Source organism: Piliocolobus tephrosceles, chromosome 10 (genome assembly GCF_002776525.5).
Source record: "Piliocolobus tephrosceles isolate RC106 chromosome 10, ASM277652v3, whole genome shotgun sequence".
NCBI classification, from domain to species: domain Eukaryota; kingdom Metazoa; phylum Chordata; class Mammalia; order Primates; family Cercopithecidae; genus Piliocolobus; species Piliocolobus tephrosceles.
This window is the reverse complement of record NC_045443.1, coordinates 101,594,416-101,620,531: the sequence shown is the minus strand read 5'-3', so window position 1 is coordinate 101,620,531 and position 26,116 is coordinate 101,594,416. Positions and strand designations below refer to the sequence as shown.

The following is a 26,116-nucleotide window of genomic DNA, read 5'->3' as shown; positions in this document are numbered from 1 at the left end:
TTAAGGAAAACAATTCTTAATATATTTTATTATAAAAGCCATCAGACTTTCAAATGAATTTTAAAATCTTTCAATATTATTTAATGAAAAAGTCTCATACTGTCATGTACAGGATATATCAACATTTACTACTCATCTGTCATGTTAGGAAAAACATCATTATTGTACACTTGGAAAATCCTCAAACCCATCTCTAGTGGATGTCTGTCATAATTTAAAAGGTATTTTCCCCATTCAAATAAAACAATCTATTGTAAAGCTACAATAGTTATATACCAAAGCAATACCTAGTTACATGCTTTACACAGTCCCGTGAAAAAATAATTTAATTGCTCCTAATCCCTGATGCAAGGCACTTCAAAGCACCCGCACAAAACGTCCATGTAAACAGCAGTACAGTACATCATTTAAATAACATAAATGACTTTTACACAGCTTGACCTAGACTTAAGGAAAAATAAAATCCATCACAGCCACAGCTAAAAAGCATGTTAAGATTCACGACAAGAATTTGTTTCTCTTATTATAGAGAAGAGCAATCATATAATCTCCTGGGGGTGGGGGAGACCTCCTAAATATTTTATATTGATTGACAAAACAGCATGCTCCCTGGGTATGTATGAAATCAGAATATTCAGGAGTGACTGAGAGGATGCAAATGGCATTTCTTAGTACCCAGCTTTAGTATCTACCAGACCTAGTAGTCTGGATTATTTGTAGCACCATGGAAAACTCATTAGAAAATCACGACAGTTTATACCTCAACCTTTCCATGAGGTTCATTTAATTCATAGTAACAAACAGCAATGATGCAGATAAAGAATCTTTAAAATTATTGGCTTACTGGATTTACCTAGCAAGAAAAATTCTATATTACTTATTTTAGTACATCTCATGTACATAAAGCACCAGTTTAAGTGAGATTATGAAGTATTTCCAGCATCTTTTTGCTTAGCCTAAAAGTTCATTTTTTATCACTTTCCATGGCGCATTCTTAAAGCCAAGGAAGATAAAACCAGAATGGTGATAAATATGAATGGAGAAATACAGTTCCTTCCCTATCATATTTATGTGTCTCAAGTAAAACATAGATGAGTGGCAAAAGGTCTACTGCATTCTCTGGAACCTGCCACCCCAGAGTAGTTACTGGCTACTGGAGGATTAATACACAGGGTTGAGCAGGTCAAAAAGCCAGGGCTCTGTCAGGTAAGGGCCAGTTTTTATTACCAAGCAACTCACAAACACCACTGGTAAAGCAAAGAGGTCTGAGTGTGCATCTAACTCAGGGAACCCTGAGTTTACCCTTAGTTACCACTAAAAACTAATGAATGAGACTCCACTGAGGCTTAACTTCATATACAAAAACCAACACATTTGCCTCTTTGACAGTGGTAATTATTATTAGCATGCTCTGCTTAGGTATAAAAGGGATGATGGTATATCTAGGTTTATGCACAGTTAAGAATCAACTATAAATATTCAGACTTGTATTTTAAAATTACAGATCAAAAGTGACTCCCAAAAGAAAATCAATTTCTTCATAAATGAAATATAGTATATAAAAAGCTGGAATGATGACTAGTTCAAATACAAAAGCTAGTATACAAAAACCCTACTTTTTCTTCCAAACTACTTAGGTTCATAAGGTTCATACTACCACACAACTGTTCTACATTACAATTACACCACTAGAGTAAAATACTAATAAAACAGTTCAGTTAGCAAACTGAGGTTCTACTTGTTGACAACTGCATTAAAACTGCAGCATTTAAGCAGAGCTGAGAAGCACCATTCTTAAGCATGACTTTCTTCTTCCTGTTCTTGTGTTCCACAGTGATTATTAAAGGAAGGAATCTGGTCTGAAAATGACTGGGTCATCCACTGCCCATTAGGAATGCCACTGAAAGCTGATTCTCCTCTTAACTCCGCACTGTCAACTGCCAGAAAGACAAAGTTAGTTTATGCCATTTAGAAATTTTTGCTTTTTTAAAAATAGAGACTGGGTCTCACTCTGTCGCCCCCAGGTTGGAATGTAGTGGCACGACGACAGCTCTTTGCAGCCTCAAACTCCTGGGCTTGAGTGATCCTCCCATCTTAGCCTCTCAAAGCACTGGGATTACAGGTGTGAGCCACCACATCAGCTTCTTTGGAAGTTTTTTTTCTTTTTGAGACAGTGTCTCACTCTGTCACCCAGGCTGGAGTGCAGTGGGGTGATTTCGGCTCACTACAGCCTCTGCCTCCCGGGTTCAAGTGATTCTCCTGCTTCAGCCTCCCAAGTAGCTAGGATTACAGGTGCCTGCCACCATGCCCAGCTAATTTTTGTATATTTTAGTAGAGACAGTGTTTCACCATGTTGGCCAGGCTGGTCTCGAACTCCTGACCTCAAATGATCCACCCACCTCAGCCTCTCAAAGTGCTGGGATTACAGGTGTGAACCACCATGCCCGACCTGGAAGTTTTAAATGATCAAAGTAGGAGATTTTAACAGTCTAGTGAAGGAGAATTATTATTAAAATAGTTAAGCAAGCTTCCTGAATACAATTATAAGTTTCTGTTCTATTTTTCAGATACAGGATTCATTTGTTATTAATCCTCATTTGTTATTAAAGGAGGAAAATGCAACTAGGATGGCCAAGAGTTCATGACTTAAAGAAAACGCACTGTAGCCCAGGCACCACTGTAGGCAAGGCACGGTGGCTCACGCCTGTAATCCCAGCACTTTGGGAGGCTGAGGCGGGCGGATCACGAGGTCAGGAGATCAAGACATCCTGGCTAACACGGTGAAATCCTGTCTCTACTAAAAATACAAACAAAAATTAGCCGGGCGTGGTGGCGGCGAATGTAGTCCCAGCAACTCGGGAAGTTGAGGCAGGAGAATGGTGTGAACCCGGGAGGTGGAGTTTGCAGTGAGCTGAGATTGTGCCACTGCACTCCAGCCTGGGTGACAGAGTGAGACTCCATCTCAAAAACAAACAAACAAACAAACAAACAAACAAACAGAAAATGCACTGTAAAAGTCTGTGTAATTCAATGTGGAATAACCATCAATTTTTCACTATTAATCACTAAATAAAATTTCATATTACCATTCCCATTCTTCAATCATTTACTCTCCTTCTATTAAAATCTTGCCCCCAATCCTGGCAAAACCGTCTTTGAAAGGAATACACATGTGGAGGGAAACATACTTAGCCCATTTGAAGAGAAGCCGCAAGGTTCACCGTTGCATGGATTTTCTACATAAGCACCACCATATGCTGCCTCATAACCTGGATCATATTTTTCTTCCTTAACAGCCATCTTCTTTGCATCCTCTGTGAGGAGGGTAAAAAGGATTTAAAACTGATTTTGTACAACAATTTTGAAAGTAGCTTTATTCAGAAATCATGAACAATTATTTTTGTTGAATGTTCACATATACTGAGATACGTCTCTATTAATCTTTGAAACATAGCATATACTAAATAAACACATAAGAATTGTAAAACCTCTTATATTCATTAGGTAGGGTACAATATTGCTTACGTCCCTCTGCTCTGGCCCTCTGAAGGTGAATTATCTGTAGGAGTGCCAGAGTAGAGGGAAGACCTTGGTAAAAGGAGATTTTAACAGTGACTAATATTCATTATCAGAGCACTCTGGCTGCAAATATAATTGTTTTCTTTTCTCCTGCTTTTAAATCCACAACATACTTTCTGTAATATGTGTGTGTGTGTGTGTGTGTGTATATAGACACAAAATGAATAAAAGGAATGAGGACAGTAACGTACCTTGGGCAAGCTGTAGGTCAAATGTATACTGCACCTCTTGAACATCCATATTTCGTTCAATGCCTTTCAACTGATCTCTTAAGTCCTTCAGTTTTATGTAGTAATGAACTTTGTCTTGGGCTCGAGGAAACTGAGCACATCTTGCACTGGATGATGGCATAACATAGCAGAGCTAGAACCACAACATTTTATAATTTCAGAAATCTTAAAATTCTATTGAATTCACTCATATTGAGATTAGAGTATTTGTCTTTATTTGGGTTAATAACTTGATACTTAACTACATATCAATAAAAGTAGTTGCGTTTAAGTTTGAATTTATAATACTGACTTATTACCAAGTCAGTAAGTAAAAAATAATGAGCCTCCTCCTAATAAGCTGCCTCCTGGGTTCAAGCGATTCTCCTGCCTCAGCCTCCTACGTAGCTGGGATTATAGCACACGCCACCATGCCTGGCTAATTTTTGTATTTTTTAGTGGAGATGGGGTTTCACCATGTTGGCCAGGCTGGTCTCAAACTCCTGACCTCAGGTGATCCGCCTGCCTCGGCCTCCCAAAGTACTGGGATTACAGGCATGAGCCACTATGCCCAGCCTCCAAATGGCATGTAACAGAAAATGACACAGTACTCTACAGGAAGTACTGAACTTGTACAATTTTAACCAAGTAGACAAAGGTGGGCCTTCATTTAAGCAAAGACCGGTGCCATAATAAAAGTCATCAATTGCATATTTATAAGAAGTTATAAACAAAAAAAAATTTTAAAGGAGAAGTTTAAATATATTTAGGTGGCAGAAACATTTTTAGGTCTCCACAAAAACCTGGCAGCAAATTAGCTTCTCCATCAGTTAAAATGTTGTATATACAACATGTAAATCTGTGCACTGTGTTGTTTTTTAAAAGTTGCAAACAAAACCTAAAACTATATTTAAGAAGCAAAATTGGGACCAAATGCCTGCAGAAGCTCTGTAGAGATGTCAGTTTGAAAAACACTGTTATTTCATGATGACTTTGTGTATAAGACAACAGTATTGAATACCAGTTAGGTTGGCTGGAGGCTTGTCTGGGTTCTATTATTTATATGGCTCTAAAACGAAGTTGAGCTAAGATATACAAATAGGGTAATTAGTTTTCCTAATCAGGATCATGTCTGCGTTTCCATGTTTGTTTCACAACTGAGTACAAGGGCTAAACCATTTGAATTTGACAACTACATGCCATTAAATGTATTCTGAATGTAGTATATGAGCCAGTTCCTCTCAATATTTTCACTGAATAACAACGTCAAAACATTTAGCTGACAAATGTTTTTCTTTCTAATAAACCCTAATAGTATGTGAATTAATTTACAACTATTAGTTAAAGCTGATGTAGAGATATTAAAATACAGTGTAAATGTTTTGCATGGCATAAATCACGATAGGACAAATAAGGAAATTATCTAGAAAAAAATTCACATTTAGCATATTTACAAACTCAATTTTAGGGACTTACAGTTTCTGTGTCTGGAATCTTATGGGGCTGAAGCCCAAATTCCAAGTTCTTAACCTTTACTCCAAAAACTTCTTTACTAAAAATTTCATAAATACCTAAAATGAAATACAAACATATTTACATTGCCCATAATGTTAGCAAAGAAAAAAAATAAAATTTAAAAGTAAATCTTACATTTTCCATTAAACACTGCTATTCGTGGCTGATATTTCTGTAATTTCTGTACTAGAATACGTCCTCCTTCACGAAATTCTTTACTAAAATTGAATTAAAAAGTAGTCAAAAATATAAATATGGCAATATTTGTAATACACTAAATTCAGACAGCTTTCAATGAAAGATTGTATCGCACATTTGTTGAGCTCAGCTTGAGCTAGATACATATGATGTTCTTAGAATATTTGGGGCACCAGCCTAGTCAAGGTTCCACCCCATAAAAACGAATGCTGTGTACTTACCTGGAGAGATCTTTGCTGCCAGGCGTCGTCCTTTCCACCATGTTGGTAAATCCAATACCATACTTTCCTGGTAAAGTATGATCATCCATATGGTTCAGCTGGACCTCGCTGAGCCCTGACATAAACAAACACTTCCCTGTGAAATGAAAATTCAGTTATTTCTTTTTTTTTAAGACAGGGTCTCGCTCTGTCACCCAGGCTAGAGTGTAGTGGCACAATCATGGCTCAGTGCAGCCTCGACCACCGAGGCTCAAGCAATCCTCCCACCTCAGTCTCCTGAGTGGCTGGGACCCCAGGTGCACACCACCATGCCCAGCTAATTTTTGTATTTTTTGTAGAGACAGGGTTTCACCATGTTGCCCAGGCTGGTCTTGAACTCCTGGGCTCAAGTGATCTTCTCACCTCAGCCTCCAAAACTGCTGGGATTACAGGTGTGAGCCACCACGCCTGGATTTAGTCATCATAATTATCTTGCGAGATACTATTATTATCTCCTTTTCACAGGGGGTTGAGGCAAATGCCTGCCCAAGAATATATAGCAACTCAGTTTAGGAAACTTTGAGACTATTTTGCTTTACAATTGGTGATACCACCACCTCACACATAAACATACAGCAACAGACTAACAACAAACACCTTGACGGTGAAGAAATTTAGAAGTTCAAACTTCCCTAAAAAAGGAATTTTTTTAAATAATAGGAACAATATGTTATTATTAGTTCCAAAATCACATTACTATCAGTTGCCCTAAATGTTCTGAATGTTAGTATTAGATAATCAATTAGAATTTCCTGAGAGTGTATTGTATACACTGATCTATTAGGCGGTATAAGGTGAGATGATTTACATACAAGACAACTTACATAGAGAAGGCAATACAACAGTAGTTACGCTTGTTTTTTGTTTGTTTGTTTTCTTGTTTTTTTGATACAGGGTCTAGTTCTGTCACCTAGGCTGGAGTGCAGTGGAGTAACTGTGGCTCACTGCAGCCTCAACCTCTCAGGCTCAAGCAATCTTCCCAACCCAGCCTCTGTAGTAGCTGGAACTACAGGTGTGCACTACAACCTCTACCTTATTTTTTGTAGAGATGAGATCTTGCTATGTTGTACAGGCTCTCGAACTCCTGGCCTTAAGTTATCCTCCTGCTTTGGCCTCCCAAAGTGTTGGGATTACAGGCGTGAGCCATCAGATCCCGCCAAGTTGTAAAACTTACTCTAAAAATATAAGTCTTTACTACTATTTTATGCTCTCCTAGAAAATAATCAGCAGAAATATGGAAATGTTAGTATTATGTCTACGTTGCCACAGAGATGTACTACACTATCGTTCCTGTGCCTATAGATAACAATTTTTTAAAAAATCATTTTTAAAAAGTAATACAACTTGACTTGGCGTTGTAGCTCATGGCTGTAATCCCAGCACTTTGGGAGGCCGAGGTGGGTAGATCACCTAAGGTCAGCAGTTCGAGACCAGCCTGACCAACATGGAGATGCCCCATCTCTACTAAAAACACAAAATTAACTGGGCATGGTGGCACATGCCTGTAATCCCAGCTACTAGGGAGGCTGAGGCAGGAGAATCACTTGAACCTGGAAGGCGGAGGCTGCGGTGAGCGGAGATTGCGCCATTGCACTCCAGCCTGCGCAACAGCAAAATTCCATCTCAAAAAAAAAAAAAAAAAAAGGTAGTACAACTCATTATAAACAATTCAAACAAAAGAAAGTACTCACGTCCCTCCACTCTCAGACTAAAATGTTAACAGTGACATATCATTTCAAACCCTCTTATTTTCATGTACAGACACATACACAGAATATGAAACATGAATGTATATCTATAGTCTCTTTCTTTTTAAAAACACAATTGGTTTTTTTTTTAAAAAACCTGTTAAAAAGGTATCTAATTTAAAAGTAAATTAATTTAAAAGGTAACCACTTACAAAAATGGTTTCCAGGTCCAGGGTAATGATGCCCTTTGTAAGCAGCCATTAGTCCCGGGTTTATGCCAATCTATAATACAAAACAATTAGACGTTTCATCTTAAAAAGTAGGACCTAAGCCTTAGGGTTTCTATGGAGGAGTGGTGGACAAAACTGAGTTGATTAAAACACAAATTTAATCCAGCATCATAAGCAATATCATTTACCAATTACTACTCTTGATCTGAACAAAGTATTTCATACATGGGAAAGAGATTTTCTTTATTTTAAAAGTTTTGTTGTTATTTTTAAAAACCAGTTTGACTCCTTCATGATCCCAGGCCTCTCGCCCTCACCAACTGGGCTGCTTTGAGTCTGGAAAGAGAGGTCCTGGAACAATCAATCAATCTGAGCCCATGTCCAGCCACAATTCTGGTTCTCAGCTTTCAACAAGAAGCTCGCTCCACATCACCTACACAATTATTCACATGCTGATGTTTCTTACAGTTACTGACAAAAATAAGAGCTTAAAATCTGTGCTACCATTTATGAAGTCTCCGCGGGTATCATTCAGTTGAAGTGATTCACATGGATTATCTCATTTACTTGCAACCCTATGAGGGGGTGGTATTATCACCCTTGGTTTATCAATGAGAAAACCCGTGTTTAGAAAGTTAATAAGGCTTATCCAAGATTATACTTGTGACAGGATTTGAACCCAGACAGCCTACATTTGGAGCCCACCCTCTTAAACACTCCCATATAACACAACCTCATGAAGGTGACACCATTTACCACCAAAAGGATTCTTAGAAATGGTCCTTTTCAGCAAAATGCTATTTGCAAGGACAACTGTTAAGTAAAGCTAATCCTCCAATACTACTAATAAAATCCAGCGAGGACAAAGATCTTACAATGACAATGTCCAGATTGAAGGTCAAAATATCGGGGAGAGTCTTGGTCAGAAGTTCAGCTTCTGAAATACCATTAAAACGGTCTATTTTTCTTTTTACTTTAAATGTGTCTGTAATTTTCTCTTGTTTTTCTTTTGATTTTGCAGACTTGCCAGATTTTTTTGACTCAGCAGGTTTTTTGGGTTCCACTGGTTTTTTTGGTTCTGTTGTTCTGGGTTTTCTTTTTCTTCCTTTTGGAGCCTCTGAAACACAATTTCCAGAAATGCAGAAAATCTTAACTTAGAAACTTTAGCAGCTTTCCCAGAAAAGTTACCCAACAAGCACCTTTTGTACCTGTCTCCCCAAAATTAAACTCTTACAGTCCCAACATCAGTCCCCTCTGCAGTATCCTCCCCTTCTTTCACCCTAGAACTGGGTTCATGCAATCCCCCATGCCTACTTTCCTTCCCCTGCTAGCTGTTTGTGGGAAGAATAATCATAGACTACTATTTTCTACACAGCATTACTTGGCATCTTAACCTCCTCAGGGATACAAAGTTTCTATGTATCATTTTATATAAATTCTAAATGTAAATACATAAATAAGCAAACAAGAACAGAAAAATAGAGAAACAGGAAGGAAGGGAAACATTTTAACTCAATTTCCCTAGTAGAAAACCACAAATGGGCCAGGTATGGTGGCTTATGTCTGTAATCCCAGCACTTTGGGAGGGCAATTTGGGAGGCCAAGGCAGGCAGATTATCTGAGGTCAGGAGCTTGAAACCAGCCTGGCCAACATGGTGAAACCCTCGTCTCTACTAAAACTACAAAAATATTAGCCAAGCATGGTGGTGTGCACCTGTAATCCCAACTACTCAGGAAACTGAGGCAGGAGAACTGCTTGAACTCAGGAGAATTGCTTGAACGCAGGAGGTGGAGGCTGCAGTGAGCTGAGATCATGCCTCTGCACTCCCGCCTGGACAACACTGGACAACAGAGCAAGACTCTGTCACACACACACACAAAAAAGAAAAACACAAATGGCTTGTGGGCTTGTTTTAGAGATGAGGTATATTCTGTTCCATACATAGTTGAAGAGAGAAATTTAGGGGTGCTCAGGATGACATCTCTGGGTTGGCAGTATTTTTCAAAAGGCAGGAGGAGGGATCCGACCTCAGGACCTAAAGCAGTTTCTCAACCTCCACACTATTGACATTTCAGGCTGCACAATTTTTTGTTGTGGGTGGCTGTCCTGCACATTACAGAATGTTTAATAGCACCCTTGATCTCTAACCACTAGATGCTAGTAGTGCCCTGCCAGTCTGGATCATCAAAAGTGTCTTCAGACAATGTCAAATGTCCCTTGGGAGGGCAAAATCACCCTTTATTGAAAACCACTGACCTATAGTTGCCCAGCAGGGAGCCCTGGTTTTCTTACCCTTAATTATTTAACATTTCTCCTAACTACTCAGGCTTCTACCCCACTCTACTCCTCTTTGGCATTTCCCCCAATCAAGCCTGGCAGGATATAGGCAGTCAGTCCCTCCTCTCTTCTGCCTCACATTGCCTTACCACTCCCTATGCCAACGGATCCACCATCATTGGCATGTAGCTGGGGAAGTCCTAATGCGGAGGCAGAGTTATTAGATGTGTTCCTGCAATTAATAAACCGAAACCCTGAGCACATTTCTCATACAAATACTGTTACACTGGGGAAAATCATTAACTTCTCTCCATCCACTCTCCCACCCCTGGAATCTATTATTTTCTTCTAATTCTCTGTCTTGGTGAATGGCACCTCCTCCAACCAAATGCCTATGCCAGAAACCTGGCAGTTACTTCTGGACTCCCCTTTCTCCCCCACTACCCTGCCATGCTCCCCCCAACCACATGAAAGCCATTAGCCATGGCTAGGTAATTCTACCTCCTAAGTGTTTCCTAACTCTACACCCCTTCAGGTCCTCCTCAGTACTCCCTTAGATTATTCAAACAGTGTCTCTAATCCATCTAATCCACTCATTGCCTCCAAGGCTTTTTTGTTTGTTTTTGTTTTTGTTTTGAGACAAGAGTCTCACACTATTGCCCAGGCTGGAGTGCAGCGGTGCGATCTTGGCTCACTGCAGCCTCTCAGCCTCAGCCTCTACGATTCAAGCAATTCTCGTGCCTCAGCCTCCCCAGTAGCTGGAATTACAGGCGTGCACCACCACGCCCGGCTAATTTGTATATTTTCAACGGAGGGGGGGTTTTGCCATGTTGGCCAGGCTGGTCATGAGCTCCTGACCTCAGGTGATCTACCCGTCTCAGCCTTCCAAAATGCAGGGATTACAGGTGTGAGCCACTGTGCCCGGCCTGCCTCCAAGTTCTAACTTGTTGTCTACCAACCAATCTATCCTCTCTAATATTTCCAGACTAATTTGTAAAGCACCAATCAAGTCAAGTCATCCCTTGCTTACATTCTCTCAACAGCTCCCTATTGCCTTCATGATAGAATATAAATTCTTTGGGATAAAAAACAAGCTTCAACTGCCCCATCTGGCCTCATCTCTCACTATTTCCTTGTTACATCCCAGACTCCAAGGACACAGAATTGCTCTGTTTCTGGCCGTGCCATGCTTGTGTGTGTCCGTACCCGGCCTGTGTAGCCCCCTCAGCCTGGACACTTCCCTACTCTCATCTTCATGGGGATGAAGCCTCCGCACTGTTAGAGTTTCAGAGCCCTGGTGTTATTCCTCTGCTCTGAGAAGCGGCCTCTGAGCCGTCAGTCTGAGTTAGAAGCCAACCCCATAAGCTTTCAGGGCATTCATTCTATGCCCCTCTTCACTATGAACTGTGCTGAGCTGTAACGTGTATTTACTTACTACTGTTCTCTATTAGATTATGAGATATTTTTCGGCAGGATCCATGTTCTTTTATTCCCCAGAACCTATCAGTGCTTAGCACATACTAAGTACTTAAAAAGTGGATTTGACTTTTTAACACTAAAATAGAGCTAAAATTCACCATGAAACCCTTTCTTAAATAAGCTGGCTGATCCGATGTTGAATTTTCTAAGCTCTCATGGTGAAACTACCTTGCACTGGTTCCTGAGCAGGAGCTGGGGCTGGAACTTCTTCTGGCATTTGCTGTTCACTCACAACTGCCATATTAGGAGCTTCAGCCATCATTTGTTGAAATGGAAACGTATAAAAAGCTTGAGCTTGCTGAAGGGAATAGCTGAAAGAATAATGAAGCATGAGATGTAATGATAAAATTACCCAAATGTAAATCCAAATGATCAGCTGTACAAAAATTTTCAGTATAGTATTCAGTATTTTGTAACCAGACTAAAGTATTTATTTAGAGTGGATTACAGGGAAGGAGAGATCTAGTCCTGTATGTACACGTTCACCAACCTTTACTGAGTGCTTACTAACCAACCATTAACTCTTGCGCTGTTTAACGATAAGATGTGTCACTGATAAAACTGATCAGTCCTGTCAAGTCAGCCCAGAACTTTCTCTGAAATAAGACTGAGGGAATTTTCTAGCAGACAGACTTGAAAGGTCTATCAACCCATACAGGGTTAAGATGTCCCCAAATACAATTTGTGCCCCTACTTTCAGTATCCTTCAGTATTTAATCACCGGAAGATCCCCTCCAATCTAATTAAGGTTCTCTTTTAGTTTCTTTTTATTTGCCTGTTTACTTCTTTTTTCATTAGTTTTTTTTTGTGTGTGTATGGAGACAGGGTCTCCCTCTGTCACCTAGGTTGGAGTGAAGTGGTGCGATCTTGGTTCACTGCTACTGCTGAGGTAGATCTCAAGGGATCCTCCCACCTCAGCCTCCCAAGTAGCTGGGACTGCAGGTGCGAGCGCCAGTGCTTGGCTAATTTTTGTATTTTTTGTCCAGACAGGGTTTTGCCATGTTGGCCAGGCTGGTCTGAACTTCTGAGCTCCAGAGATCTGCCCACCTCAGCTTCCCCGAGTGCTGGGATTACAGGTGTGAGCCACAGCACCCGGGCCTAGATTTCATTTTTATTGGTGGTGGTATTGTTGTTTTGTTGGGGTTACTTTTTTTTTTGCCACTGCTATGGTTGGAATGTGTCCCCCAAAGTTCACATGTTGAAAACTAAATCCCCAATGCAAGTGTTGAGAGGTAGGACCTTTATGAGGTGACAAGGCCGGGCACAGTGGCTCACACCTGTAATCCCAGCACTTTGGGAGGTCGAGGAAGGTAGATCACCGGAGGTCAGGAGCTCATAACCAGCCTAACATGGCAAAACCCCGCTTCTACTAAAAATACAAAAATTAGGCACAGTGGCATGTACCTGAACTCCTAGATTCTTGGGAGACTGAGGCAGAAGAACTGCTTGAGCCTGGAAGGCGGAGGTTGAAGTGAGCTGAGATTGTACCACTGCACTCCAGCTTGGGTGACAGAGCGAGATTCTGTCTCAAAAGACCAAAAAAAAAAAGGTGATCAGCTCAAGAGGAGGGCTCTCCCTTCATGAATGGGTTAATGCTATATCATCACAGAAGAGGGTTCCTGATAACAGGATGAGTAGATGAACCTCCTTTCCTATCTCTGTCACAAGTGCTGCCTCACTGTGTGATTCCTTCTGCCATTTTATGATGCAGCAAGATGGCCCTCATCCGACATAGCCCCTCCACCTTGAACTTCCCAGGCTCCAGAAGTCGGAGCCAAAAAAACCTCTACTGTTTATTAATTGCCCAGTCTATGGTATTCTGAAATGCAACACAAAACAGATTAAGTCACTAAAGAGGAAGGTGAAATGGATATTTTGTAAATATGTGTTGAATTTAGGAAGGAAAAAACCTCTAAACCTCTCTTCTGAACATGATTTAAATTTTGTTCAAAGTATTCTGTTCAAAGGAAAGAATGTGGGCTTTCAAATAAAACAATTAAAAAAAATACTTCCCATGGCCTTAAACCACTAGCTCATGGTGTTGCTATTAGCATAAAACCAGGCAAGTAAACACATATTTGATGAAACTCAAGTCACAGCAAATGTCAAATAATGCCATTAAATAGGCAGGAGAAGAAAAACAGTAGAAAGTAAAACGGAAAAGTTTGGTCTACTATTTGGAGAGGAAAGTCATGTTTTCTATGGCAAGATACTTTACTAATCAGTTTTCGTTCTCATGACATTCACTGAAAGAGAACAGGAAGCTCAGAAATCAGATTACAAAGGGAAATGAGGCCAGGCATGGTGGCTCATGTCTATAATCCTAGTGCTTTGGGAGGGCAAGGCAGGAGGACCACTTGAGGCCAGGAGTTCAAGAGTGGCCGGGGCAATATAGCAAGATCGCCACTTCCACAAAAAATTTTTAAAACATTAGCTGGGCATGGTGGTGCATGCTGGTAGCCCTAGCTGCTCAGGAGGGTGAGGCAGGAGGATTGCCTGAGTCTAGTAGTTAAAGGTTATAGTGAGCGATGATCACACTGCCGCACTCCAGCCTGGGGGACAGAACGAGACTCTGCCTCAACAACAACAAAAGAGGGCAAATGAGTACACTTTAAATGGATGAACCATGTAGTATGTAAATCATATCTCAATAAAATGGTTAACAGGAAGAAAAAAAAAAAAAGGCAAACTAAAGCATTTCCTGGATAAGCTTAAATGGCCTGGGGTGACAAAGGATAACAGACCACCCCAAGTGGCTGGGCTAAATGTTGGCAGCTCAAGATAAACAGAAGCCCAATCCCAATGCACAAACCACTGGAGAGGCATTTCCACTTCCAGCTATCTTTAAGGGTAGGCTGGTAAAGCAAAGATTAAGAATGAGTGAGAAAGAGATTAACCTGTATCATAAGAGTTTTATTTCTTTAAATATATTGTTCACAAATTACATAAAAATAAAGTTATGATTTAGTAAACTAAAATACATTAACATGAGAAAACACTATGCAGCTACTAAAAAATTAAATAATTATGTAAAAGAACAGGAAAGAGTTTATATTTTAAAACAGAAAAGAATACAAAATAGTAATGTAAACTAAGGCTACACATAAGGGAGAATATGTAGACAGGGACAATGTAGAACCATGCTTAGAATCACGCCTGGCACAAAGTAAAATGTCCTTTTTTTCCCAAACTTTTCTTTAATATTATTAGTAGCGCTTTGCAATAAATTGTTAAAATACTGGTTGTTCAGTATTTATGATTTAAATATTCTAATGATGAATTGGATATGGCTAGGTTAGATCTGGAAGTCTTGAGCAATGGTCCTGTGGCAATTCTAACTAAAGAAACTGCAAGCTCTGACTGTGGTCAGTGGCAGTTTTCCAAGATTCTAATAGCACCTTGATTTAGCTTGAATATACAGAAACAAAGACATATGGTGACAATAAATGCCTGAGCAAAAGAATGCATGAGATATGGTTGGGCACGGTGGCTCAGGCCTGTAATCCCAGTGCTTTGGGAGGTCAAGGCGGTGGATCACCTGAGGTCAGGAGTTCGAGACTAGCCTGAGCAACATGCAGAAACCCTGTCTCTACTAAAAACACAAAATTAGCTGGCATGGTGATGTGTGCCTGTAATCCCAGCTAGTTGGGAGGCTGAGGTAGGAGAATCGCTTGAACCCAGGAGGTGGAGGTTGTGGTGAGCTGACACGGAGCCATTGCACTCCAGCCTGGACAATAAGAGTGAAACTCCATCTCAAAAAAAGAAAAAATAATGCATGTGATGTGTTTTTACTCTGTCACATGGTCAGGAAGGCAATCTAGCTACCACCCTCCCACGTTTCTTACTACTGCTCTCAGAATTTCACGTGTCCCATTTTGAGCACTTCATGAAAATGAAAACTGAAAATACATAAATTAGGGAGATATCGTTCACATGACAAGAGGATTCTTCACATTAAAAAAATCTTCCAAATTTTTGGTATAGTCGGAGGTTGTTAATCATCTTCAGGAATTCTGGGGTTCAGAAGCTGAAAATAAAAATTCTAGAAATCACAGTTGGCTGAATAAAAAGTGAAAAATAAAGAGGAAAAAGCATCTGAACTTTTATATTAGATAGGTATATCAAGTTTGAAAGAAACCTAGAAACTTATCTATAATAATGATATATCCCTTAATCTTTCTAAAAATGGACTGTGGCATTTTACAAAAAGTTAAATTAGCACGGATAAAGAAAAATAAACCTATGGGAAAATAAATCTATGGGAAATAAAATGTGTTTGTTCTGAGGAATACACTATCTTTGAGCATTAAACTTAGCTTGTTTACCTCAACAGCTTTCTAAAAGCCAGAATAAAAGAAAGATGGTAGATCACAACATTCCTATTACTTGGCAGAAACAAGCATTACATCTACATAAAAATCTTCATAAACTTGAATGCTAGTTAACTAAAGAGTTCTGGATAACTGGCCGGATGCAGTGGCTCATGCCTGTAATCCCAGCATTTTGGGAGGCTGAGGTGGGTGGATCACGAGGTTAGGAGTTCGAGACCAGCCTGGTCAACATGGTGAAACCCTGTCTCTACTGAAAATACAAAACTTAGTTGGGCATGGTGGCACGTGCCTGTAATCCTAGCTACTCGAAAGGCTGAGGCAGGAGAATTGCTTGAACCAGGGAGGTGGAAGTTGCAGTGAGCCAAGATCATGCCACTGCACTCCAGCCTGGGCAACAGAGCAAGACTCTGTCTTAAAAAAAAAAAAAAAAGAAAAGGGTTCTGTATAATTTTATCTTCTATTATAATAACAACTAAATGTATAAGCAGCATAAACCTGTTTCAACCTCAGTGTGAGGATATTTCTTAAATACATTTGTGCATGCATAATGATCGTTGCTACTTTATAATCCAGAACTCTGCAATGTTTCTGAGCAATAACTCTATGAGAAGGACAGTAATGAAGAGCATTTAGTCATTTATCCTCTCCAGGTATCCATTTCCTCACCATGAAAATGAGGAATTAGACTCAGTGATTTCTACATATGTGGACGATGTATAGGAAATAGGACTAGATCTGTCGAGACTCAAAACAGACCCCAAAGACTTTCTACTTTCTATAACTTCCTGATGTCAAACTTACAAGCATGATTGATTTTATTTCCTTTTGTTCACTTTTCTTCCCCCATCATTTACTTTTATCTCAAATATTCTTCACTCCCTCTCTCTCTCCCTCATTTTCCTGTTTACCTCTTTTTCTCTCCTGGCCTCCATTTGCACTCACCTTCTGTTGAACTGCAGCGCTCACAGATTGTTTTTCTGTTGTTTTTTGTTTGTTTGTTTTTTGAGATTGAGTCTTGTTCTGTCACCCAGGCTGGAGTGCAATGGCATAATCTCGGCTCACTGCAACCTCTGCCTCCCAGGTTCAAGCGATTCTCCTGCCTCAGCCTCCTGAGTAGCTGGGATTACAGGCGCACCAATACGCCCGGCTAATTTTTATATTTTTAGTAGAGACGGGGTTTTACCATGTTGGTCAGGCTGGTCTCCAACTCCTGACCTCATGATCTGCCCACCTCAGCCTCCCCAAAGTGCTGGGATTACGGGCGTGAGCTACCTCACCCAGCTAGATTGGTTTTTTATAGCTGCCTGGAACTGATGAACTGTGTACAGTCATCCTTTAGTTACTAATCAATCTTTCTAAAAATGGACTGTGGTATGTACCTAGTTTCGTGTACATGGGGGATTGGTTCTAGGACTCCTCACAGATACCAGTATCTAAGGATGCTCAAGTCGCTTGATATAAAATGGCATAGTATTTGTATATAACCTATGCAGATCCTCCCTTATACTTTACATCATCTTTACATTACTCATAATACCTAATACAATGTAAATGCTATGTAAGTAGCTGTCATCCTGCATTCTTTTTATCTGTATTATTTTTTAATGTTGTTATTTGTCCTTTTTCCCCAAATAATTTAAATCCACAGTTGGTTGAATTCCTAGTGCAGAATCCATAGATATGGAAGGTTGACTATATTTTCTGATAGTCTTTCTCAAAACACACATACACACACTCCACACATAGAGTTCATTAAGAAGTCCAGTTAATTCAGATTTGCTATTTTTAAATTTTTTTAATTATTATATTTTTTAGAGACGGAGTCTTACTCTGTCACCCATGTTGGAGTGCAGTGGCCTGATCATAGTTGGCTGCAGCTTCCAACTCCTGGGCTCCAGTGATCCTCCTGCCTCAGCCTCCTGAGTAGCTGAGACCTCAGGCGCACACCACCACGCCTGGCTAGATTTGCTGTATTTCAAAAAACTAAATCTTTAAGGTTTTCTCTAAAATTAATGACTCCAACTTCTTTTATCTTCAATTATTTTACACTATTTTAGGGATGTAAGTTGCTTTTCTCTTTTTTAAGAGACAGGGTCTGGCTCTGTCACCCAGGCTGGAGTGCAGTGGTGCTATCATAGCTCACAGTAACCTCACACACCCGGGCTCAGGCAATCCTCTCGCCTCAGTCTCCTGAGTAGTGGAACTACAGGTACATGCATCTATGCCTGGCTAAATTTTAAATTTTTTGTAGAGATGAGGTTTCACTATGTTGCCCAGGCTAGTCTTGAACTCCTGGCCTCAAGTGATCCTCCCACCTTGGCCTCCCAAAGGCTGGGATTACAGGTGTGAGCCACTGCACCCAGCCTAAGTTGCTATTTTCTAAATACATTTTATTATCTTCACTTAAAAAAAGCACATGCCATACTGAATACTTACAAAATAATGAACAAGGCTAAATAATCCAAATACTCAACTAAAGGGGTCTGGTTATGTCAATTATGATGCGATAGCACCATAACCATTGTTAAGATTCCATTTGATATTCCTACATGGAGGTCTGTGTATTCACCATATGTACATTCTACTAGAAACTGTGAATATAAAGATTTAGAATAAGCCAGTCCTCCTACAGTATTCCTCAAATAGTATAATTCCTCATGTAGTATGATGTCAAATTTCTTCAGTATTTGGTCATTTTTTGGTACTCAGAATCAAACAAAACTCCAGATAAAGCCTCATCAGCCTGAAACTGAGCAGGACTACCAACTTGCTCATTCTGGAGACAAACTGCAGAATCCATGACACTAGCTATACTGGCACCTACATTATACTGTTGATTCACACTGAGTTTCCCATCAATGAAAACTGTCCTTGTATCGCTTCTCCCTCATTCCACTTTATCACTGATTTTTCTGCAGCTGAGTATAGGATTGTGCCTCTTCTTTGTAAAAGATGATTCACCATTCCAGTCAGTCAGGATTTATCTGGACTCTGATTCAATCAATCAGTCAATTCCACAAATTCCTCCCAGGCTTGGGTCACTCACGAATTTTATCAGCATGCCATCAGCACCCTGCTGCTGTTAAGCTACTGAAAGGAACAAAGTCAGGGATAGAGATACATGGCATATGAGTACGTCTGTACTCTCTTCAGTCTGCCTGATTCTTTCAGTAGTAAGCCAGGTTTTTATTTCACCTAACTGGATTGTCATCAGACCATTCATTGCCATCTTGCCCACTAAGAGAAGCGGTAAAGCAGATTTGCTAGCTAGAGAGGCAGACTTTGAAGCCAGGTCATCTGGATTCAAATTTCAGCTCTCCCATTTACTAGCTCTGGGGGCAAGTTCCTTAATCTCTTTATGCCTCTTAATCTCTTCCATATCTGCAAAATGGCAACAGAACCTAATAATTGGTTATGAGGATTAAGCTAGTTGGCATATGTAAAACATCCAAAACAGTACCTGGTATATAATAAATTTGCTATAATAATGACTACCATAGGTACCTCCTGCCAGCATCCTTCTGATGCTGCCTGTCTAGTATACGTCTTGCTTTCTTTCTGAACTGATACTGTAGTGTAGTGGTCACTAGTTATGCTACCATGCCTGGCTAATTTTGTATTTTTAGTAGAGATGGGGTTTCACCATGTTGGTCAGGCTGGTCTTGAACTCCTGACCTCGGGCGATCCACTCGCCTTGGCCTCCCAAAGTGCTGGGATTACAGGCGTCAGCCACCGTGCCTGGTCAATTAGTTTCTTTTAAAAATGCTCAGTAACCATTGATAAGTAAAAATTTTGTTCAGGACCAATGTAAAGAGAGGACAGACTCCACCTCTGGAAGAACAGGAACCCATGTGTTTATTTCCAGGCCCTGTACATTTGCTACAAATCCTCAAACACTGCTTTAATCTGGCCTCTCCCTTGAAATACAACACACACAGGCCAGGGCATATGATACTGTCAGAACACCTGAAACTTCTCCTAAATGCCTTTATTGATCTTGAGCTTTAAGTCTTACAGATACTCATTCTGCCATTTCCAGTCAGACAATCATTTTCCTAACATAGAAGATGTAAAATCCAAATCAGAACAAAGTACTTAGGTGTTCTGTTGTCTGCTGCCACCATGCCAGTAGACTGGGCAGAAAACCCAAATCTTTATTCTTCTTGTTGTCAATATCTAACTAAAACAGTCCTTCCTGGTCTCCTTAATATTTCTATAAAGCCTATTCTCATTTGAGGGTTAATCTTTCCTGTTTATATTCTTAGTGGTCCATGCCACTCTCTTCCAGTCACTTTTGATTTGGCATCCTAATTTCCATCCTCAGTAAATGTCTTTTTCATGCCTGAGGTCACTGGAAACAACCCAGTACCCTTATAAAATTCCTCCTTTATCCCTCTCTGGTTGATTAGACTGTAAGCACTTTCTAAGACTCCTGAACTATTTTGCCATTGAAATAAAGTCTAGGCCGGGCGCTTTGGCTCATGCTTGTAATCCCAGCACTTTGGGAGGCCAAAGTGATCACCTGAGGCCAGGGGTTCAAGACCTGCCTGGCCAAAATGGTGAAACCTCGTCTCTGCTAAATATACAAAAAATTAGCTGGGTGTGGTGTTGGGTACCTATAGTCCCAGATGCTTGGCAGGCCTAGACATGAGAATCACTTAAACTCGGGAAGCAGAGGTTGCAGTGAACGGTAATTGCACCACTGCACTCCATCCTGGGCAACAGAGTGAAACTCTGTCTCAAAAAAAAAAAAAAAAAAAAAAAGTCTATATTCATGGAATTTGAATTTTCTTCTTTGAATATCTGAAATTAGTCTTCTAAAATAAAAAGTCGGCTGGGCGTGGTGGCTCACATTTGTAATCCTAGCACTTTGTGAGGCTGAGGTGGGTGGATCACTTGAGGACAGGAGTTCAAGACCAGCCTGGCCAACATGGTGAAACCCTGTCTCTACTAAAAATACAAAATATTAGTAGGGCCTGGTGGCAGGTGCCTGTAATCCCAGCTACTCGGGAGGTTGAGGTGGGAGAATCACTTGAATCCAGGTGAAGGAGGTTGCAGTGAGCCAAGATCCGCCACTGCTCTCCAGCCTAGGCAACAGAGCAAGGCTCTGTCTCAAAAAAAAAAAAAAAAAGTAAATTTATTTTTTTTCACATCCCACATTACATTTCTTGACTAGCAGAGTCAAGGGTGACAGAGAACTACTCTCTAAGGATTACCTGGGGTCTGAGTCATTTCCGAAGATTACACAGAATTTTCCACAGTTTCTGAAGGTGAAAGCTTTCCAAGACAAAATAAAATCTGGTCTATAGCCTTTTGGATGAAGTCAGGCCGACATGTCACAGCTTTGAGCTAAACAGTGTATTCAAGTCCTACTATTTTGCTGTAAGACCCTGGATAAAGTCTTACAATGTGTAATTTATTCTTGGCCCAAGCTTCAATTCTGCTCTGAAGTAAGGTCACAAGAGAGATTTCCACAAATTTTGGTGAATTCTCTTATTTGTAAAGTTCTTCTGGGAAAGAAGTGGAGTAATTTATTCCAGGACTTGATCTACAAAGTCAAGATAAAGTCCACACTTTGTCTACATATATCTCTTTTCCTAAACTCTTATTTTGGTTAGTGTGCCCTTTCACCTAACACCAATTCCCGGCATGTCAGAATCAGATTCCAGACATGTCGACTTTACAGACATGAACAGGCCCATAGAAGTCCTTTGTATTGCCTAAATTCAGCTCCCATTAGCCACTGAGAGTCAGGATAACTCTTCATTAGGTATAACAGGTTTTTTTCTTTTAATTTCAATGTAAATCATCACTCTTTATCTTTTAAAAAACTACCACCATATCCATTTTTTTTTAAATTTAGTTTTCCACCAGGAGTTCAAATCCCTAAATCTCTTGCTTTTGCAAATCCTTCTCTTGACTCCCCCAAAGGACTTTTTAAAAACGGATTCTTAAGATCGTCCCCAAGACCACTGGAAAACTCAAAGGTCATTTTTAGATTGACTACTCGAGAGTGGTATACATATTCCCACAATAAAATTATCTAACCCATGACCCTTAACATTGCTTTTAGTAGGCCTTCGGGGAGGAAGCCGCAACAAATCAACCAACTTTAAAATGAAAACTCCTGGAGCTGGAAATGTTCGACACTCATCTTTAACAGCTCTTAGCGTGGTAATGGAGGGTGAAGGGAAACGTAGCCAAGAAAGGCATCCAGAAAGACACAGTAACCAAAGACTGCTGGATGTTTACTAATATATTTTATAGTCAACTGGTTATCGCGGAGAACCAAAGAAGGGTCCAGGTGCACCAGGTAACCCTCAGAGCAACCCCGACCGTCACCACCGCCGCCGCCGCCGCAGCCAGGGAAGGAAGGGCCAAGCAGGCCGCCGTGCGCACGCGCGGCCCCGGCCTTTGTATTCGGGCCGGGATTTAAAAGACCCCTGCGTGCGCGCGCGCTCGCCAGCCAACCTGCCCCGCCGTGAGGGGCGCAAGGTAGGGGCAGCGCTGGCCCCGGCATTACCTGCCTGCGTTCTCCGCTTCCATTCTCGGAGGCCGCTGATGCGGACGGCTCCACCTGCCAGGCACACGGGCGACCGATCTCTGTAGTACGCGTCGTACTCACTGCGGTAAGACAACCCCAGAGACCTGGGCCGGATGGCTGGCAGTACCCGGACAGTGGCTGGACTCAAGCTCCTCCCCCAGCTTCTGCCCTCCCCCACGGACCCCCTTTCTGCGCTGCACTTCCGCCTCCTCTGAGCCAAATCCCACGCGTACTGACCGTCACGTGATGCAGGACAGCCCAATCACGCTCACCCTCTTCTCGCAGGGCGCCCCAGCTCCGCCGCTTGGCTTTTCGGGAAGGGTGGAGGACCAGACGACTGGGACTAGCAGCCCTCTGCTGACGTCAGCTTTTGTCCCCAGTATTTTCGGGGACTGGTGGACGCGTGGGCTATAGGGTGCTGACCTTTGGGGGCTGTGTATATGGGATGATGACGCTTATCAGCATTATCTAGTCCTTTCCACCCCGAAATTCGCCCCGATTAAAGACTGTTGCATTATCAGGTAATGAGATGTGAGGGAGAGACTTTGGAAGTGGAAAACCTGGGCGTCGAGGCCACTGTGCCATCTTGGGCCTCAGTTTTCTTATCTGTGAAATGAGGGTGAATGTAAAGCTCTACATAAACCGCTCTCTGCATTAGTTTGGATATGTGAGAATATTAACCTTTGACGTCTACGAGACTAGATCCCATTCGAGCATCACCTCCCATAACCTTACAGACTAACCCCACTTTTACATCTCAGTGGTTCGTAATCTTACAAACTAACCTCTCTTTTATGTCTCAGTAGTTCTTACAGCTGGCTTTTGTTTCATTAGTTCTCCATTTCTGTCACTGGTGTTTGTACTTCATTAAGGAACTCTTAATGGAATAGGCTTTTGGGTTTTTCTAGTTTGCAGGATGATAAAAAACGTGACTGCTGTATTTGTTAGGTTTCCTGAGTTCATGCATATAGTAACAGGTAACTCCAAACCTTCGGTGGTTTACAGCCACAGAAGTTTATTTCTCACTCACGTGACCTGTGAGCTGGGAGATGACTGTGGCTCTGTGCTCCATGAATTTTCTTCATTCTAGGATCCAGGAAAAGGCTCTCGTGAGTAAATAGAGAAAGATTAATTTGTAGTATATCAATTATTTAAAGTTTAAGTGAAACTTTTAAAACAGTACAGAACTTTTATGAATACCCTGTCCATTAGTAGATACTACTCAGAACCTGGCACATGGTAAATATTCAATGAATATATGTTGAATGAATGAGAAAAAGCCCATCCTCTCTGATTTTGCCAATGGCTCAGGACCGTCGTCTAGAAAAGTCTTACATCAGGTGGCTTGTCTCAGTTATTTCAGGGAGAGAATTCTGGTGACTGAGTGTGTGTGAAGAGAGCAAACTTTTCTCAGGTTGTCTGCACTTGGGGAATTACCTTGGGCAGCAAGGGCTTCCCTCACTGTGGGTTGCTGTGCTTCTGGGTCCTGCCAACTCCACTCATAACCTCAAAGAGACCAGGGTCCTCTGCTCAATCTTGCATAGCAAAACAAAGTTTATGGGAGGAGGCCAGGCGTGGTGGCTCATGCCTGTAATCCCAGCACTTTGGGAGACTGAGGCGGGTGGATCACCTGAGGTCAGGAGTTCGAGACCCACCTGGCCAACATGTCGAAACCCTATCTCTGCACCTGTAATCCCAGCTACTCGGGAGGCTGAGGTGGGAGAATCGCTTGAACTCGGGAGGCAGAGGTTGCAGTGAGCCGAGATTGAACGACTGCACCCCAGCCTGGGCTACAGAGTGAGACTCCGTCTCAAAAAAAAAAGCTTATGGGAGGAGTTGTCGGTGAGGACACTGAACCTGAAAATGGTGAAGCAATTGCAGCAAACTGGCTTTTATCCCATCAGTGTCTCTCTCTCTCTCAACATCCTGCATCTGAGTCTGGAAGACAAACTTTTTCTGCTTGTGAGCCTGGCCCACCAGAGCTGGGGAAGCCTGGGAGAGGTGTTACTCTCTTATCTTTGCCATTTGTGCCTCTACTTCAGGAGAGACTTTGTATGATAGGACAGATGATAGGACAACTGCAAAAGACAAGCCAAGTCACTTCAGCTTGTTTCCCTTTCTCCTCTTCCTAATGCCTCCTCTCCCTTTCAGGAACCTAGTGAGTTTACTTCCCTAGTAGCTGATGTTATGCCAGTTAGTTACATCTTACTGTCAACAGGGCTTGCTACTGGGTAGGGTTTGTCCAATAGTGGATTTTCATCCGTAAGTGGGTACCAGGGTCCTTACTGCATATGAGGGCTTTTGAGACCAGTACAAGAATTGGTGCTAAAGACAGCAGTTATATTCAGAATAATGATGATGATGGTAGTAATTATAGCAGTTAACATTTATTGACTGTTTAATATGTGCCATGGACTGCTGTAAGTACTTTGTCTATATTAATTCATTTAATCCTTAGGATTAAATGTGAGTCAAGGTTGTGTCTTTGTTTGGGCTGCTATAATAAAATACCAAAAACTGGGTGGCTTTATAGACAATGCACATTTATGTCTCAGAGTTCTGGAGGCTGGGAAGTTCAAGATCGGGGTGCCTGAAGATTCAGCGTCTGGTGAGAGGACCCACTTGCTGGTTGATAGATGGTACCTTCTAGCTGTGTCTTCACGTGGTGGAAGGGAAGAGGCAGTTCTCTGGGCCTCTTTTATAAGGGCACTAATCACATTCACGAGAGCTATGTCCTTCTGACCCAACCACCTCCCAAAGACTTCACCTAATAGCATCACGTTGGTGATTAGGTGTCAACATAGGAATTTGGTGGTGGGGGATGGGACATAAACATTCAGTGCATTGTATATAGTTCAAGTCCAAAAGCTGTCTGCTAGAGAATTCTGGCTTGCCCTGGGGAGGTCAATTTTTTGTTTTATTTACATCTTCAACTGATTGGATGAGGCCCACCCACATTTTGGAAGGCAATTGGCTTTACTCAAAGTCTACCCACTTAAATGTTAAATCTCATCCAAAAACACTCTCACAGAAACCAAAATGTTTGACCATACATCTAAGCATAATTGCCCAGCCAACTGGACTCCTAAAATTAATAGGTAGCTATTATTATTATCTACATTTTACAGGCAAAGAAACTGACATACAGAGAGGTTAAGTAACTTGAGCAAGGTCACACAGCTATTAAGTGGCAGAGTCAAGATTATTATTGCCAGGGCAGTGTGGCACCAGAGTCCACCCTCTCAGGGCTCTTTGGGAGCCTCGGCAGAGTGTGAGGAGGCAGAAAGACTTTAGGCAGAAGGATATTCAAAACCTAAAGAGTCACCGAACATTGATAGCACTAAGTGCCAAATAAAACAAGAAAGCTTTCAAATCAATTACCTCAGCTTCCACCTTAAGAATTAGAGAATGAGGAGTAACTGAAACTCCACATAAGCAAAAGAAAGGAAATGATGAATATTTAGTGTAAAACAATGAAATATTGGGAGGCCGAGGTGGGTGGATCACCTGAGGTCGGGAGTTCGAGACCAGCCTGACCAACATAGAGAAACCCTGTCTCTGCCGGGCGCGGTGGCTCAAGCCTGTAATCCCAGCACTTTGGGAGGCCGAGACGGGCGGATCACAAGGTCAGGAGATCGAGACCATCCTGGCTAACACAGTGAAACCCCGTCTCTACTAAAAAATACAAAAAACTAGCCAGGCGAGGTGGTGGGCGCCTGTAGTCCCAGCTACTCCAGAGGCTGAGGCAGGAGAATGGCGTAAACCCGAGAGGAGGAGCTTGCAGTGAGCTGAGATCCGGCCACTG

At 41.4% G+C, this 26,116-nt stretch overlaps 2 protein-coding genes across 3 annotated transcripts in view; one reads left to right on the top strand and one right to left on the bottom strand.

Moving 5' to 3' along the window:
* TDG (thymine DNA glycosylase) lies at positions 1–22,545 on the bottom strand. Of its 2 annotated transcripts, XM_023189939.2 has the most exons (10): positions 22,291–22,545; positions 11,605–11,747; positions 8,555–8,796; positions 7,662–7,731; positions 5,723–5,858; positions 5,439–5,521; positions 5,265–5,359; positions 3,771–3,942; positions 3,189–3,314; positions 1–1,937 (listed from the first exon to the last, which is right to left on the bottom strand). In XM_023189939.2, the coding sequence occupies exons 1-10, from the start codon at positions 22,311–22,313 to the stop codon at positions 1,795–1,797; spliced, it is 1,233 nt and encodes a 410-aa protein (XP_023045707.1). In that variant the 5' UTR covers positions 22,314–22,545; the 3' UTR covers positions 1–1,794. The 2 variants fall into 2 exon arrangements, with proteins under 2 accessions (XP_023045707.1, XP_023045789.1); XM_023190021.3 differs by lacking the exon at positions 11,605–11,747 and having other exon boundaries at positions 22,291–22,539.
* Positions 22,203–26,116, top strand: part of C10H12orf73 (chromosome 10 C12orf73 homolog) — a 19,514-nt gene continuing 15,600 nt past the window's right edge. The window contains exon 1 of the mRNA XM_023190738.2: positions 22,203–22,396. The gene's annotated coding sequence lies outside the window, so the exon portion shown is untranslated. The remainder of the gene's footprint in view (positions 22,397–26,116) is intronic.